Below are 18,468 nucleotides of genomic sequence, written 5' to 3'. Positions count from 1 at the left end.
ATTTGTATATGCCAACACGGGCTGTAAACACAGAAGCAAATGTGATGTAAACAGTGCATAAAGAAATCAGTTATTCCCACTCTAATGCAATCATAGTAATACATCTCACTAACCAGAATCTATCTACTAATTTAAAAAAATGTGTATGCACGTGTCTATTTCAGTTGTGCTTTACCACCATGCGTTGGCAGAAGAGCATGCAGACAGGAAAGTGAACAAGTGAGAGTGTGTGAGCAACAGGTTGCACGGGGGATAATAAGCTACTTAACATGTAGTAGCTTGGTTGCACATTCCACATAAGTGACCTCCTGGGTTAGCACACCAGCAGGTTTGTAAGACTGCAGCAGCTTAAATGCGTGACTGCAGCCAGCGCGCAGGTATTAGTGGTCCTACTGGGTAATCTCATTTATTCTATTCAGGGGCCGGACGGGGGGGGGACCGCGGGTCATGCTCGATAGATACCCCGGTCCCGCACTAGAGACGGGCTTCTGAATGAGGTTAGACAAATAGCAGCTGCACTCAGAACAGCCGGGTTGATAATAGCCCTCCCGGATACTCCATGCTTGGCATCACATGATAATGAAGAGGTGAGGGTTTAAAGTGCTGCCCATTATTCTGCTGCAGAGAGGATGGCTTTGATCACCGAGGTTGTTAGGAGTACAAACGGCGAAGGCTTCTCATCTATGTGAGAGGAGGTTTTCGCCTCATTTGTCAACTCTATAATTAGTGTTTTGAGTAAATTATAGAAAATCACGTCTCACAGACAGGTTTGATGGGATTCTTCCAGCAGGGTTCGTTGAAACTAAGCATATTTGAGCTATAAATCACCCTTTATTTGCTTTAATTCACATCTTTTTCATCCTTTTCGCTAATGCTTCTCTCAGTGCTTGCGCCTATCTCTCTCTCACCCCCGTCTCCCCCGCCCTCTCATCCCATGCGTTGCTAGGTGTTGGTTGCTGCTATTGTCACCCTCTATTTGACCCCATACAGAGCATCGCTTGTCATCAGCTTGTGTACATTAGTTTCACTTACAGCCCTGTCATTTAAGAACGGTCCTTTTTAGGATCCTCCTACGTTTCTCTCACACACAAATCACACTTTTCTCTCTCTCTCTCTCTCTTCTCTCTCTCTCTCTCTCTCTCTTCTCTCTCTCTCTCTCTCTCTCTCTCTCTCTCTCTCTCTCTCTCATATCTCTCTCATATCTCTCTCTCTCTCATATCTCTCTCATATCTCTCTCTCTCTCTCTCTCTCTCATATCTCTCTCTCTCTCTCTCTCTCTCTCTCTCTCTCTCTCTCTCTCTCTCTCTCTCTCTCTCTCTCTCTCACACTTGCCATGTTTGCTATCCTCCCACAATATTTTCTCTGGTTTTGTCCGACTGCTTTTATTTTCTGCCTCTGCAAAGTGACTGGGAGAATTAAATAAGTGTGGCGGATGCTTGTGTGGTTAATTATGTAACCTATTATCTGTGCAGACAGTGTGCATGTTTGACTCCTCAGACAGAACCCAGCCCCCTCTACCGTCTGGAAGTTGTCGAGGACGATATCGAATAGAATTCATTTAATTTGTGCTGTGATAGTTACTCGTTTTACTTTTCTTTGGGATATGATAATAACAAGACGATTATATTTTTGGTGGATTTAAATATCTAATATTCATCTCCTGCAGTATGTTAACCTCTCCCCATTACCCTCCAAGAATAGACAGAATAAAATCCACACAGGATCAGTTCTTTATTTGAATCCTTGTTAAACAATATGCCATATTTGGTTCTGGTATAGCTCCCGCGTGTGTCCGAATGCCATCAACACCTCCATTTATCTTCACTCTGTGAGCATTTGGCCTCAGAGCACTTCTCCTGGGCATCACACTGAGGCTCAATGCTCCGCCTGGCAACTCACTCTGTTAGTGATCTGATTCCAGCTCTCAGCCAATGATGTGCCTCGCACCAGGGAGAGCAGAGTCATGTGTCACAGAGAGGTTGTAGATGTGGCACACTGATGTGTTCATCTGCATCATTATTAGCATTGCCGAACAGATGATTATGTAACGACAGTACTGTGTTATAAAAGGGCGGGCAGTCCCAGGTAAATTGTTAAATGTTGCTGTGGTTCATTTAGAGAAAAAATAAAATGTCCACTTGTGTGATAATAAGTATGTGGACTTGAATTAAAGGGGCCCTATTATGCTTTTTGGGGTCTTCCCTTTCCTGTAGTGTGTCATATAGGATTTGTGCATCTAAATGGTCTCCAATGGTCTCCAGATTTAAAACAGTTTATTGAATACGAGAACAACTGATAATGACTTAGTTACTTGAGGTGAGTTTCTCCTAAGAAGAAATGCCAAAATAACACTGGTCCCAGCTTTTTTTAATGGGAATATTTCCAGAGTTTCTAAGTATTTTAGGATGGATACATTAGAAAGAAGGAATTTGAGGATGTCACCTTTGGCTGTAGAAAAACATGCATGACATCTTTCAATATTCTCTGGCATTTTAGAGGCTAAATCATTAAATATGAATGGAAATGTGATTAACTACATTTTCCTCCTTATTGACACCAAAGTCCTGATGTGTAGTGCCAGTCAGTGAGCTAAGCTGAGTTTATTACTCCCAGATGTATTAGTGGGTGTGTCGTAAAAATGTGCAGAGTTGTTGAAAAAACAAACATTAGCAGTAAGCAACCATAGAAACTCTACACAGTGAGTTACTCTGTTTATAAAGCAAGCAGCCGTCAACAGGTTGTGTTTCTGCTGGCTGAAGGTCGGATAAGATGCTGGATGTTAGTGAGTTTGTACTCTAGCGTACTCTAAGGACATCATTCACCATTGTCTGCAGTTAAACACTTGCCTATGTGCCTTTTTTGTGATGTTTTACCTTCACACTAACACAGTAACAGTCGGGCAGTGTCAGTGTGTTACTATAGAAACACACTTACTGACAGTTGTGTTGAGATTAACATTGTTCGTTGCCAGATGGTGTTTTCATCAGCTCAGAAACAGCTGCAATTACACCGTCAGACTTCTGTAAAATAACAGGAAGGACACAAGCAAGAAAATAACAGCTCAGTGCCACAGTGGTGATCTGAAGGGCTTCTTAATGAACTGCCCATTCAGGCTTGAAGGTGCGCGGCGTAGGGTGCATCAAATTGCATTGCAAAGATGTAATCTCAACATACCAAACTGTCTGGGGTTGCATTTTGTTCAGACACACATTAAAACAACTTTTCCAAAGTTTTGGGAAAATTCATTGAGATTTAGAGGTGGAACACAGCATTCGAAACATATGAAAATTTGCCGTTTTGGTTGTTTTCCTTGACAATAAAAACAAAAATGCAAGAAATTGTTTTTGAGAACAACATTTATTTTAATAGAACAACATTTATTTATTTAAGTACAAAAAGAACAACATTGAAATTGAGTCCTGGTCCAGCTTGCACTTGCAGTGGCGCAGATTTGGCTGTTTAGAGCGGTCATGCTCAACTGCCTGCAGCACATTCTGCAGGTGCTCCTCGCTCCTCGCTGCTGCCACAAAGTCTGAGGTGAGTTTGACGCCACGCTCGGCACAGTCATTCACAACATTGATGGCACGCACATTCACCGCACCCATCTGGAATGCGTCACTGGCAGTGATGTTTAAAACTCGGGGCTCATTTTTATATTGCTTCAGTTTATTTTACATTACATGTTGCTTGTTAGACGCTTTTATCCAAAGCGACTTACATACTCAATACTGTGGACAATCCCCACAGGAGCAATTTGGGGTGAAGTGTCTTGCCCAGGGACACAACGACATGCTGACTGCAGTGGGGTTTGAACCTGTGACCCCCTGATCCCAACATCAAGGCTCTATCCACTGCGTCACACGCCTCCCAATTTTATATTTATAAGTTTATAATCATAACGGATCGAAAAGTTCAGATACATTTTTCAATACATGATGCGCTTCCACAAACAACCAACATAATTATTGCATTCAAATGAAGTACATTATTCAAGTTATTATCCAAAGTTAACTTTGGATGATAACACGGGAGAAATGAGCGGAAGCGCTCTCTTTTTCTCTCTCCCTCTCTCCCTCCCCTGACAGCCCATCAGTATCCGTCTCATGCAGCTCACTGATCCAGTAATGAGTGACCCGACAGTAAAGAATACATATATTTATAACTAGTTTAGCTTGTTCCCGAGGTAGATAAAAAGATCGGCCGATCGATCGGAGCATCCCTACTGGCAGCCCAATCCTCTACATCCAGTGAAAGAAATGCTGGATTGATGTGTAGCTGGCGCATGCCGAACCAGCAGTCTGGGTTGGCAAGGTCAGCCAAGCTGCTGGTTGGTGAGAGGGTTGGAAACTTCGGCTTGCCGAAGCCAGTGCCAAAGCGGAGCTGTGGGGCTCGCATGGGGATGTCAGCCGGCTTGTGCTCCAAGATGGCATCTGCAAGTGCGTGCCGCTCGCCAACTGGCACCTTGGTGCTGAAGAGTGCCAGGGGCAGCATCTCGCCTGTCAGATACCATAGGTGCCGCTCCAGTGCCTTGATCGCTGATGCTGCGATGCCCTCGTCAACAGACTTGTACGCATACAGGTGGTGGTAGAGTGTGATGTCATTCCATGCGGCATCTACGGCCGTGTCGCAGGTCAGCCACCACGTTGCGTAGATGTGCGAAAGGAAGTTGGCAAACGCCCAAATCTTCAACACCTGCTGCCACGTAGTGATGGTCCCCTGAGGAAGCAACGCAATGTGCTGCTCCATCAAGGCCAGCTTGAGAGTGTAGAGCAGCTTGGCCATCCACCGTGCCTTGTGCAGTGCTCCCGGCCGTTGGAAGGTAACTGGAGTGTTTGTGCTGCACTGTCTGCACCCAGATACACAAGACAGAGCTGCACGAACTCACAGCAGTCACCTCGCTTGTAGTCGAGCCCTCCTGCAGCGCACGCAATGAGTTCAGCATGCAACTTGCCCAGGAACGGTGGTTCTGCTTCATCAGGGATGTATCGGGACAATTGGCCGCTGTCCTTATGTGGCACCAGGTCCCAGTTGTCCCGGAGCCGTGTAAACAATGTAACCTGCGAGTGTGACGTCTCCATCTTGAGGTCAGTGAAAATGTGGCTGAGGAGCACCTCGCCGATGTGGTGCCGGCACCCAGACCAGAGCAGTGGTCGACCCAGTGATAGCTGGATGGCAATGCAGGCTGCCGTGAGATGGCCAGTGTTTGAGCGGGTGGTGTCAAATGCCATGTTGACAACCTGATCGGTGCAGCACCACCCCCTCAGCCAGGTGATGATCATTCCGCATGGCTTGTCACTTCCCTTCATATAGGCTGGCACACCAAGCAGTTTGAGCCGCTCCGCATCTCCGACCACCACTGTCAGACGCTCCTCCAACTGGCGCACATTGGTGAGCATCGGCCGTTCCACTTCTAAATCACCACGTATCGCAAAAATATTTAGCATTTATTGTTTTTGCATGGATGGTAACACTTTTAGCACCCAGACAGATCAATATGCTGGAACTGTGTATTTTGATGCACAGCACCAGACCAAGCTGGGGACAAATCCTTTCAGAAAATAATAAGATCAGGCGTAAATGGTCAAACCAGAACATCTGAATGTCCCAGCACCGATGATAGTGCTCAAGTACTCCCCTTATTCAGTGCATTATTCCAACACGATGATGTCTCCAGATGCTTCCAGGAACATTATTGGGTTTTCACTGTTTTCACCAAGGCTCGCTGGTTAAAAAATGCAGGTTATTTCAGCATGTCAGATTTTGGACTACTGTCAGGTTGGAAATCCCTTTGCCGCCTTTTCCTCCCATTAGTGTCATTTTTGATTTCCCAGCTGCCAATATGTCATTTGATGTTGTCTTAGAGTGTGCACCCAGTCACATAATGGCAGCTTTTCCAGCTCCCAACTGCTGTGTGTGTCACTCTCAAACTCACCCTTGCTAAAAATAACAAGGTGGCATAGAGGTGGCTGTGACCTGTCTACAGCGGTTGTCTTCGGCTCAGAATTTTAATGTGGGGTTGCTGCAGATGCAGAATCTGTAATGGTTTTATCCAGCTCCTATGATTTGCTGCTGCTCAGTTCAATTAAATCTTGTAGTTCACGCCTCCCAAAGTGCATGTTGAACACTTGTAATCAGTTTATACTCTCCCACCTATATTTATTTAATCGTGTACAAACTGTTGCAGCCTCTGATGACAGAAGAAAACTAGCCTGCAGTATAAAAAGTGAATTACGCAATGTTTCTGTTTGGTTCCCTGCTTCAGGTATAACTCTGTTTAACCTTGTCTGAGGTGTTTGGTGTATAAACAAATGAACTGTAAACAAATGTAGTGTGTGGTTTGTCACGCTACAAGAACACTGCCCTTCTCATACACACTACTTGACCCACTATATGCCATGTCAAGTAAAATCAAGGAGGAGATTTGCGGCAAGAGCAACGGCCCGCTAATTACAATAGCAGATTTTGGAATAATGCTACAAGCAACATGGTTTATTGATGTGGGCACTGAGCTCTTGAAAACAAATTAAACATCCACTACTTACTTACTTCATAAGCTCACATAGGTTAAGAAAAGTCACATTTAATTGATAAAGCACATTAAAGAAAGTGATGCCCAGACCAGAGCAGGAAGCTAACACAACATTTATCACACATAAAAGAAACACAGACATTGAGAAGTCATAGTAACTGTTACAGAAATAAAAAACCTAGTCATTTCATAAGCCTTTTTTTTTTATGCCAGATTTTTAGCATCTTATGTTATCTTAAAGTTAGGGTAGGTAATTCACTTCAGAAACACTTTTTGTTATATTCCATGGAATGCTCTTAACATCCCGATAGCAATGAATACATGAAATGCTTTGACAATAAATACATAAAAAAATGTCATCTGTGGAAGCCGTGGCGCTGTAAAAAGCACGACCAATCATCTGAGCCGCCCCGGCTAAAATAACTGGATGGCCTACCTGCCTGTCAGCCTTCCATCTCGTGCACAAACTTATCTCGTGCCCTCATTGGTCATGTGCGCGTTCGTGTGTTGGAGGAGGGGCTCTGTAAGGAAGTCTGAAGGAAGGGGCAGATTTTTTTCGGCTGCATACTTTCAAATTCTAGCGCACTCGAGCTGGTTTCTCCATTCTTACCTACCCCACCTTTAAGTAAAGGATCGCTTATATTCATATTTCTCCTGCTGTAATCTCCTCCCATGCTCTCCTGGGATGTTTATCCTTTTCTCCGTTTTTTATGATACTTTACTAATGTCCCTCTTTCCCTCCAGATCTGTACCAATATATTCCGCACTCTACCACCAAGTGACAACCCTGATTTTGACCCGGAGGAGGACGAGCCCACTCTCGAGGCTTCCTGGCCTCACGTTCAGGTAAGGACTCTATACTGTCCTCGTCTCCCTGTTAAATGATCAGTGTGGTGTTTATATTTACAAGGTGCAATGTCTTTCTATTTTTAAAGTGTTCTTTCTCTTATCTTTCAGCTGGTCTATGAGTTTCTCCTACGCTTCTTAGAGAATCCAGACTTCCAGCCCAGCATCGCAAAGCGCCACATTGATCAGAAATTTGTTTTGCAGGTAGGTGTCTCAAATACAAAAAACATTTACGCGATCATATGGAAGTTCAAAGTTAACCTGCTTTATTACAAAGAGACAAAGTATTCGTGGTAGCAATGGTTATTGTAATTGCACATGCATCAGTGCAGGTGGGTTTGTTAGTAGCAATTGCAGCCGTAAGACCTAAAAAAACAAGATATAATTATAACTTTAGAGGAGAGTAAAATGGTAAATGGACTGTACTTATATAGCGCTTTATCCAGTCTTTTAAGACCCCTCAAAGCGCTTTACATACTACATGTCATTCACCCATTCACACCCATTCATACAGAGCAGTGTACCTTACTCTAGGAACTAACATTCACACACATTCACACACCGTTGGCCATCGGGAGCAACTCAGGGTTAAGTATCTTGCCCAAGGATACATCGACATGTTGACTGCATGGGCTGGGACCCTTCTGGTTGAAAGACGACCGCACTCCCTCGCAGCCACAGTCGCCCTAGCTACCTGTTGATCTGACAGTGATGTGACAGCTTTACGGCTATATCTATGGATTATTTCCATATCTCTAAATCTACAGATTATATAAGTAATTACAATTGTCAGTATATTAGTTTTCAAAAGTCAAATTTTTTTCGACAAAATCCATCCAGATATTGAATTTACAATAAAAGAAGGATAGGAAGACCCAAAAAATATTTTACATAAGCGACCTTTGAGTTTTTTACATTTTGTTTTGGGGAAATTACTGGTCGATTAATCACTGCAGCGCTTCACAGCTCACACAGGCTGTTCAAATGCCTAGAATTCCTAATGTGGTGAGTTACAGCATTCAGCAGCGTGTTGCAATGTGTTTTGGGACCCTGCAGTATGATTGTTTGATGAGTCAGACATTAATAAACCAGCTCGGCTACATCCTCCCCGCTCAGTACCCACTTACTGCAGGAATGCTTCACTTCTCATGTGAAGCCGCAGAGCTAACGGGGGCCACAGGGCCAGGAATGTTGGCCGGGGCACATCCGAGGTGCCTGGACCGACTTTCCATGATGTGAGTGTGTCGTGGGGGAGCTTTAAATAGCCGCCTTATGTTTACTCTTCAGGTTGAGAAAAGGAGGACTGTGGTCGGAGCAAAGTGAAAGGAGATAGAGGTTTGGGTGGCGCAGGGTAGACAGCCGTGGTTCACTTTTCATAACACAGAGTGTAGGAGCAGCTCTTCAAATATCCCTCCGAGATGTTCACAAACATATTGGCACTCTAGCTTTGACTAGGTGATGTATGCATGTGCAATAGTCCCTTTGCAGGAGGTGTGATATCCTCTAATGTACTCCAACAATCTTTTTGCTGTTTGATACAAAAGGAAAGAAACTTGATGTACTTTTTAAACTATGACTGTGCCATTTAGGTTGAATGTTGCAGCTTTAGGGCCGCCACATTAGCCCCATGTACACAAGCCGAGTCCTTTCTACAGCAACCCGGATTAAAAAAAAGAAAGCCAAAAACGTATAAAACGCGTTCTTTTTTCAACAAAATTAATGGTAAAAATGTCTGTATTTGTTCCCTATTCCAAAATGTATCGCAGATTTGGTTCCCAATATTTGGCAGTCGTAATATAAATTCATTTTAGAGCCAGAAGGTTCAGCGTTTTGTTTAAGAAGAACATTTGAATGTGCAGTGAGATGAGGTAACAGGTCAGCAGTCACGTGTATCTGGGTGTACTACACATATGGTAAAGCCTGTGTCCTAATGCACTTCACACCTCAAATACATCCTAACCTTAGACAAACCCCTTCAGCTCTTTATTGTTATTTGACATTTCTGAATATACTTCTTCAGGTGATTGTCTTGTAGCCCTCCTCCCTGTAGAAATGGGTGTGGAGTAATACAAACACGCAGCTCAGCAGCTTGGTGTGAAAAAAATGTTTTGATGTCAACTCTGATTCAGCCAGAGCTTTTGTGAAGCTGTGTACCTGTTTAGTGTAATCATGGCACTTGTCCTAGAACATCCTGAAGTGGAAAATAAGGTTATGCATGATTGAGTCCGTGTCCTATCCTCTTAGAAACCGAATCACTGCTTTTCTACCGTTCTCAGTAGTTAACGGCATATTTTGGTCCTTGGGTACACAGCTTTAAAACTAGCACTGCTCCTGAACCGCTGCATCACGGAGCGCAGCTGCTGCAGGAGACAACCTTCAACATGGGAAAACAACCATATGTTGAGCTCAGAGCTGACCATGTGGTCAGACACGTGGTCAGGGAGTATTTTAGGATGTTTTGTTGTTTTCAGGCAAAAAAAAAGAAAGTGAAATGCCTCACAGGGGGATTTTTTTCAGTTTAAGCTCCTTTCTGAAAAATAAGAACTTTTCGTCGTCATTACTTTTCTTTTGTGGAAAAAAATATATTTTAATGAAAGAAAGTCAATATACTGTTGAATTACATAATATAATTTCACAGGAAAAACACTGCCAGAAGAATTTAATATTTAGACAAAGGCTGTGATATAATATATAATAGTTACATTTGCTAAAGGAAGTTCTGTCATTCAAAAACCCTTAAATGTTCTTGAAGCAGTACCCTCATATTACCTTTTCAAAAACATGAACATCATTTTAAATCCAAACCTGATTCAGAACATTTGATGTCTTTGTTATTTATTTCCTCAGTGTATTCTTTTTGTAAGCACTCACTGCTTCTGTTAGACATTAACATTTCTAAGAACATTAATCCAACATAATTCAATTTCCTGGCTCAGCCGCCAAACACTTTTGTTTCTGGACTCGGTGTCTCACTCTGTCCTGCTGTATCCACACTACAGAGTAGATAAGGCAGTCAGGTACACATTTGAAGCAAGCATTTGATAGTGCTGTAAGAACATTTAATCAAAGTGAAATCATAATACGGTCAATTTCTTAATTGATGTTAGTCTCATCAAGTTATTTTACGTTGAATCTAGTGGCACAAATTCAGGTTAGAAACCAGCTTTATGCAGCACAGGCTTGAATGTGACATTGTCCAGCAAGCGTCAGACACAGCCTGAGATTTTGTACGTAAATGGAAAACTGCTGTTTGCTTAAAAGATGTTATAATCCAGAGTATTATTATAACTTTTGTTGTTGCTGCTGTCACATGAGTGCGGTCTGTTTGACTCAATCTTCTTTAGTAAAGAGAGAGGCTTTTACTCTGGCAATTACTCGTTTAAATGTTGATAATGACCAGTTTATTCTCACTATGACATAAGCGGAGATGGACTTTACCATGTATGGTTTTCAGGATCTTCTTATTAAAACCATGGAGGAGAATTATAATGATTTGTTCTCTTCTGAATATTTCTATGTAGGCAAGTTCCCTCTCTGATTGTGCCCTAGTGTCTGGCTACAGATGGACAAAACACGCAGCGGAGTAATGATCTGTTTTTTGGGTTATTTTGGGACATGTTCTGATTCAGGCTCCAGAGAAAACTCAAATCCCAGTGTGCACTACTGTGATTGAATATTGACGTCACCTCAGGCACACACAGCATTATACTGTGGCAGCTTTCGTTACACAATTAAGTCGGGGCCCATCACGGACTTATTGATCAACGTCATCTGTTATGTCTGGTCAGCAAGGATGTCAATTTCCCCTAAACAAACATTTGGTGTAGATATGTACATGTACATATAATAATCTCTATTCAAACAACCCAAGCAGTTCGAATAAGTTAATAATGTTCTCTTGTATTTGACAGAAAAATAAACAATAAAACTACTACTCAGTGGTGTCAGAAAGGAGATTTACTCAAGTACTGTAACTTTTTGATGTACTTCTTCCCCATTATAATTCAGAGGTAAATTGTGGACTTCTGCTCCACTACATTTTTTTACTGCTGATGCTTTTGTACTTTTACTTGAGTAAGATTTTGATTGCAGATTCATCTGAGTACTTGTTCCACCTCTGCAAATGAAAAACTACAGATAAAAACATTCAGCATCCCAACTTCTTGTCATTTATCCGCTAACATATATGCTGATTCCGATACATATCTGCAACACGCTTATATCACTTTGGCTCTAGGTCAAACTTAACATTTAGCACTCTTCCATGTATGTAAGGTGACGCAGTAAGGGCTAACTGGAAGTCTTACAACTTGCCGAGTATTTACATGTCGCAATATTTATCTCCCAGGGTTTGAATGAATGTGCAGAGCAGAAGAAGAGCCTGTGTGCATGATGAAAACCTTTCTCCTGGATATGGCAGGTTTAAATATAGACTGTCAGGCCTGTCACCGAGGTGCTGATGGCATGCCTGTAGAAAATAAGTATGGTACTGTGAGGCCGATTCGAGCCTGAAAACATTCCCTTTAAAGTTGGTTGGCTTGGCTGCCCTCGACAGTATTGTAATCGTGAGTCATCATCATGTTGCTGGAAATAGCTCTTATATGCCAGAGATATCAAATGTATTTACAATGCAGAGCGTTCAGACACACATGCTGTGTACTCGTTATATAAGGTGCTTCTAGCTGGTAGGATATGGCTTGATTCTTCACACTTATTTGCAAAAATGACTGCCTTGCACAATGAATGTTTTTGAGCTCGGTAGAGAAAGCCTTCGTAGTACGCTGGTCCTCCTTTCTGATCGCCTAGAGGTGGAGGAAACTCATTTGCAATAAGTAATTACAGCACCCAGTAGTGTTTCAATATCAATATCAGGGTAGCCCCCGGTGTTTCACAGTCAAGGCTGATTAATCCTCGGGGGAAATGGCACAGTACATCACATGGCAAAGGCCAAACCAGACGAGGTGCGTCAGACGCTGTTACAGCTCAGCAGGTGATGATCGATCACATCATGATTTTACCTCACAGTAATTCATTAGAGAAGCACGTCATGAAGTCAGAAAACTAAACATTTCACAAATCTTTACCCAATCTGTCATAACCTTTTTCTACTAACAATAAATGTGTATTCAAGGAATGAAAACGGGTACAAAGCTAAAATATATAAATTGTATTCCCACTCAGTTAAATGCGTATCAAAGTATACCTACATGCCGACTAAACATTAAGCAGGGTGGAGACTTAACAAAGACATCCCCTTCCCCTTAAATCAGGACTGAATACTGAGGATGTGTGTGTGTGTTTGTCCCTGCAGCTGCTGGAGCTGTTCGACAGCGAGGACCCGAGGGAGAGGGACTTCCTGAAGACCATCCTGCATCGGATCTATGGAAAGTTCCTCGGACTGCGGGCCTTCATCAGGAAGCAGATCAACAACATTTTCTTGCGGTGAGTTAAGACTTCAAAAGACAAAGGAGACGGGAATGTCTTTTACGTTTTCACTTCACTATTGTCTTAGTTGGGGATGGTAGGTATTATAAAATGTCGTTACCAGTTTTGATATGAAGCCAAATCCCAGTTTAGACTGCTATACTGAATTTAACCACTAGGTGTCGCACTTGACTCAGCAGCCTTTCTCCAGTAGACCATAAAGAGCCCCTGAAAGAGTGTAGAGACCCCAGTCTATTGTTTTTTTTCCCCATACTCATCTGTTGAATTCATATCCAACATGTTGCCTGAGGCGTAGTTTTTCATTTCTTTAAGGTGAAGCTATTTGTGGGGCAAATTAACATTTCAGGGCGTTTGAGGCTGGATGTAGGACAGTGTTTTGAAGTAACTTAAGCAATCTCTGGTGTGGGGATTCAACATAAAAAATAATATGGGTGGCTGTTTTTTTGCCGCAGTGTATTTTGTCCTTACCTCTACCATATCTCATGTCACCTCCCCCAAAACATGTTTTTATTGTAAACAAAAACGGCATGTGTATATCCCCTTTCCTACCTCTACTGAAATGAGATCTCCTTTATGTTAACGGCTTATACTCAGCAGTAAATTGTGTCCATCAGCGTGTGTATAAACAAACAAAATATTATGTTAATCACTTAGGAATATTACGTTTTAATGACGCGAAACAAGTTGGATTTATATACGCAGTGACTTACTGATGTCTTTAGAAAAAAGCAAGTTTAGTTGGTTCGCATTCAATCAAACGAGTTAAAGCTTGGTCACCTGACTAACCTGGTCAAACTAAATGAACCTTATTCTTTTATCACATGTCATGATATCTGGTAGGAACAGACCGATTCCTCCCACCTCCTACTGTATAAACATGATCACTGAGCAGCTGTGTGTTGACTCAATACGGCTCCTGTTGCTGCGTGACAATGGGCTTTACATGATCGAAACGGGGGGGGGGGGGGGCACTTGATGTCGTTTCCAACAGGCAAGGTGGCAAAACGGGAGCATCCACTTTGACCATCTGCCACGGAGAATAAAAATAGTGCCACAGTTGCCAGGCTCTGTCTGAACATAGAGAGCGAGACGTTAGCAAACAGGAGAGACTAACCATGGTCGGATCGTTAAGTTTCATAAGAGCAGTCGATTAAAGCTCTGCCGCTAAATATGTTCCAAGTCAGTCTCTGTCAGATATTTAAATTGGACTTGTTATCAAATAAAGAGGTTATGGGCTTTTATTCAGAACATAAAACTGTTTTCTGTCAGCTCTACTTTCATTGAAGCCCAACTGCAGGTATATTCAGAGCTTCTTTTTAGGCGCAAATCATATTAAACTAAATGAAAAAGGTTTATGATATCAAAGTTTTGTTGTTATAATCATTTGAAATTTGGAGCAGCCTGAGTCTCCTGTTTTGTTCAGCGTGCTCGGTTTGGTTCATGTGTTTTTTCATTATTTGCGTGCAGATTCATCTATGAAACCGAGCACTTCAACGGAGTTGCTGAGCTGCTAGAAATCCTGGGAAGGTTTGTATTAATATCCACGAATATCTACTTCATTGCACATTCAGTAGTCAAGGTTATTTAAAAAGCACATTGAGATGAATACAAATGGAAACCAAAGTGATTTACAAATAAAATTTAAAAAAAAGGCATAAATGAGAGAACATAAATATCTTGATGAGATCAGAACGCATAACACTGCACAAAGCAACAAATAGTAAAGACATTTGGTTGTGAATGATTGGATGTATTTGAGTACTCTCTGACAGTTTATATGTTTGGTAACGCTGCCATGTTCGAAAAAACTTGAAGAAAAGGTGGATTTTAAAAACTTCGGTAATGACCGAACTGTGGTCTTCATTCTGTCACAGCAGGGACTCTAGGTTGTGTTTTGTGTTTGTCTTCATGCTCAGTAATCTATCTAACGCTGTGCTTCTGTTTGTAGTATCATCAACGGGTTTGCGTTGCCTCTGAAGGCCGAGCACAAGCAGTTCCTGATGAAGGTGCTCATCCCGTTACACACGGCTAAAGCTCTGGCCCTGTTCCATGCGCAGGTAGGAGAAACTCTTTAATAATCATTATATTATTTTGATTTTGATATAACTCTCATTCGTTTTAGCTGCACATAATTGAATTATGTATATTGTACAGCTAGTGTTAAGGGTTGTCTGCAGAAATGAAGCACCGTCATGATGAATATTTGTACTATAGCATCTCCTGGTGGCTTGGAAGTGAAAATGCACTGGTTCAATTATCAATACTGTGATTAACTGTATTTTTTATTTCTTAAAAGTCAGCACTATGGGAATGTAAAATAATAATTACATGCATCATAGGTTTTCACTCTCAATATCATTTCCAGAGGATGTTCTGTACAGTGTTTCTCTGATGCCAGTTTTGTGAACAGTGTGTACTTTTACTCTTTTTCTCGTGTGTCCCTCAGCTGGCCTACTGTGTGGTCCAGTTCCTGGAGAAAGATCCTACACTCACTGAACCGGTACTTGTTTTTAGCATTCCTCCCACTCAAAGCACAAAGCCCCGAGCACTAAATGTGTCTACACTGCAGAGAGATGTGTAATGGGTGCCAGCAACAGCCCACTCAAACAGAGTGTGCGAGGTTGTTTTATTTTTAAATCGGGGAGAAGTTCTCACAAAATGTCCTGCTGTCTCCTCTCAGGTGATCCGCGGGCTGCTGAAGTTTTGGCCTAAGACCTGCAGCCAGAAAGAGGTATTCTGCACACATTAACTCACACTTATCACAGTTTTAAACCCGATCTTTATGTAGCCTAATGTCCTGCGTCTCGTTTCTTAATAGGTGATGTTCCTGGGTGAGATCGAGGAGATTCTGGATGTCATTGAGCCGACGCAATTCAAGAAAATCCAGGAGCCGTTATTCAAACAGATCTCTAAATGTGTGGCCAACCCACACTTTCAGGTACGCCGATTTTACAAACAGAAACCTAGCTACACTTTGAATTACTCTACAACCTTTGTCTAATTTACGGAGTAGTGTTGCAGGGTGTCCGCAGGGTCTTAAAAAGTATTAAAAGTTGATAAATCAATTTAGCGAAAATTAAGGCTATTAAAAAGTATTAAACGGCATTTTCCAAGGTATTACATTTTGTAGCTTGTTTTCAATAAGTATATAAATTGTCCAAAGAGGTTGTATTCTACAGTTTGCCTGAATGTAATCATTGCGTAGGTGTGTAGTGTGATTCTGTGTAGTTTATTTATGGCATCCCGTTGGGTTTGACGTCATCTGAACAGGACATCGCACGCTCACTGCTTGATAGCGCTCGAAGGTCCGTTTACGCCGGTTGTTAAACAACATCGTTATGGGGAAATGCAAGTTTGCGTCCAAATGGTTGGAAGATAAGGAGGGAGGACAATCAATACTGTATATAGTCAATGTGAGGTAAAGTGTGTCGCCAATGTAACCGGTTACAACTCAAAGTGGCGATGAGGTCTTAAAATGTATGGAAAGGGTCTTAAAAAAGGTCTTAAAAGGTCTTACATTTGACTTCAGGATTCCTGCATGTACCCTGATTTGTCACAATGCTGGAATTTCAAATTGTTATAAACCTTTTCGAAATGGTGTAGAATTTACACAAATTATTAAAAGGTAACTATAAATTCTAAAGTAAAAGAAACACCACTTTTATTTGTCTTGGTTAGAAGCGTAAAACAGCAGAAATCACAATTATTCAGAACCTTTTTATTATATAATTATTATTCTGCTTTTTGTTGTTTTCCCTTTCCTCTATTGTGTTATTTAGGTTTTTGTGCATGTAAATGATCTGCAAAAGTTAAAAGTCCCAAAGAGTTTCTCCCCCACACCTGAAATGAGCATAATGGGCCCCTTTTAATGGACCCAAACTGCATCCTTCAAATTGATCAGAAAGTCTGAGATCGTTTCAGTTCATCTTCGAGTGACTCGGGCACTTATGCGTGAAATTGCCATCATATTAAAGAAAACTTTTGAGAGTTTGAAAAGTTAAATGTAATCGCTATGCTTTCCAGGTTAGGAGTTTGTTTAACATTGAATAAAACACTTGATTGTCAACATAGTGGCTCTTTCATCTAAACAATCGTATAACAGTTGTATAAACCGAAAAATATTTTAGTATTTGAGATGAAACAATCCCATAATATATTCATTCGTTATCGCTGACGAGACATAGAGCAAGCTAAGCATTAAATTATCAAGATTAAAACTAAGTAATATTTGTAAAATATGTTGATTTCTGTGGATATTAAGGGATTTCATAAACTTTAATAACAAATAGTTGTGAAGATAAGAGCTTGAAGAGTCTTTAGGGTATAGGTACCTTGGAAGTGCTCGAATATCACTCTTAAGAAGCTGAACAACCCCTCAGTTTAAGTCTTTTTAAACTCTTTTGCTCTGTGCAGGTAGCGGAGCGGGCGCTGTACTTCTGGAACAACGAGTACATCCTCAGCCTCATCGAGGAGAACATCGACAAAGTTCTTCCCATCATGTTCGGTAGCCTGTACAGAATCTCCAAAGAGCACTGGAACCCGTGAGTGCTTTCTCTCGAGCTGTGAACCACTTATCCTTACATTAACACATGCTAATGGGATTACCATGGTAACATCGGGATATTCACATCCTGTCCTTTGTTAAGAGAGCCTTAAGGCAGAACATCTGACCTATCTGAGGTATACTTATGATTCAACAACAACTTGCTCGGTCCTGAAAGTAAATCCAACTCGAGGCTCTTATTTTAGTGCGTGACATTTACAAAACCAACGCTAAAAAAAGTACAATTTATGAAGTATAAATCTACAAGGAAAAAAAGAAATGTGTGAACAGACGTAATGTAAGATTGCATGTTTGTAATCAAATGTAAAAATAAAATAGATAAAGTAAAAGAGTATATTTAACTTAAAAATACAAACTTATATAAAAAAATAATATATATGTGATATTTTGTACAATTTGTGATCTTATTAAGTATTTAATTGTGCAATTTGTGTCATTTACCACTTTTGAAAATAGTGTCATGTGCACCTTGGGAGGGAAACAAATAAATCACAAAATGTTTTCAATGGCTGTGTTTTCAAATATTGTAGGAGTTAAAATAGTCACGCAACAGTTGTTGTTCACAAACCTTGTTAAATGTTAGTTTAATAAACCTTTCTCCTGAGATTTTATGCAGCCACGTTAATATATTGGAGGTTTTCTTTAAATGCGTGACTATTCTGATGATAATGTTGATTATTACATTAAAAAAAGTAAAATTTTCTTAGCAGTTCGACGTCCACAGTCATGTTTCTCACGGAGCGTTTGTGCTGTTTTGCAGGACAATCGTAGCTCTGGTGTACAACGTGCTGAAGACGCTGATGGAGATGAACTGCACGCTGTTTGACGAGCTGACCTCCTCCTATAAAGCAGACCGGCAGCGGTGAGGAACACATCTACAGACCGTTCATTAGATTGAACACCTTTTATCTCGTATTGTCCGACACCTGGGGCGGCCCATTTCACTGAATTGTCCCTTATGTCACAAAGCAAGTCAGTTAGTTAGTGCAGCAGGAAAGTACTGCTGGTTTAGGCAGTTTAGGCAAGGCAAGGCAAGTTTATTTATATAGCACCTTTCAACACAAGGCAATTCAAAGTGCTTTAC

At 41.4% G+C, this 18,468-nt stretch overlaps 1 protein-coding gene across 2 annotated transcripts in view; it reads left to right on the top strand.

Moving 5' to 3' along the window:
- Nucleotides 1–18,468, top strand: part of ppp2r5a (protein phosphatase 2, regulatory subunit B', alpha isoform) — a 45,073-nt gene that overhangs the window by 21,179 nt on the left and 5,426 nt on the right. The window contains exons 3-12 of one of the 2 annotated variants that reach the window (XM_034135510.1): nt 7,274–7,375; nt 7,487–7,579; nt 12,687–12,817; nt 14,288–14,347; nt 14,769–14,877; nt 15,270–15,320; nt 15,501–15,551; nt 15,639–15,758; nt 17,234–17,361; nt 18,145–18,246. In XM_034135510.1, the coding sequence (XP_033991401.1) occupies nt 7,274–7,375; nt 7,487–7,579; nt 12,687–12,817; nt 14,288–14,347; nt 14,769–14,877; nt 15,270–15,320; nt 15,501–15,551; nt 15,639–15,758; nt 17,234–17,361; nt 18,145–18,246 (947 nt within the window). Of the gene's footprint in view, nt 1–7,273; nt 7,376–7,486; nt 7,580–12,686; nt 12,818–14,287; nt 14,348–14,768; nt 14,878–15,266; nt 15,321–15,500; nt 15,552–15,638; nt 15,759–17,233; nt 17,362–18,144; nt 18,247–18,468 lie in introns of both variants that reach the window. The other variant, XM_034135509.1, reaches the window with a different exon arrangement.

The sequence above is a fragment of the Trematomus bernacchii genome, unplaced genomic scaffold, assembly GCF_902827165.1.
Source record: "Trematomus bernacchii unplaced genomic scaffold, fTreBer1.1, whole genome shotgun sequence".
Classification (NCBI taxonomy): domain Eukaryota; kingdom Metazoa; phylum Chordata; class Actinopteri; order Perciformes; family Nototheniidae; genus Trematomus; species Trematomus bernacchii.
This window is presented reverse-complemented; position numbering and strand designations above follow the sequence as displayed.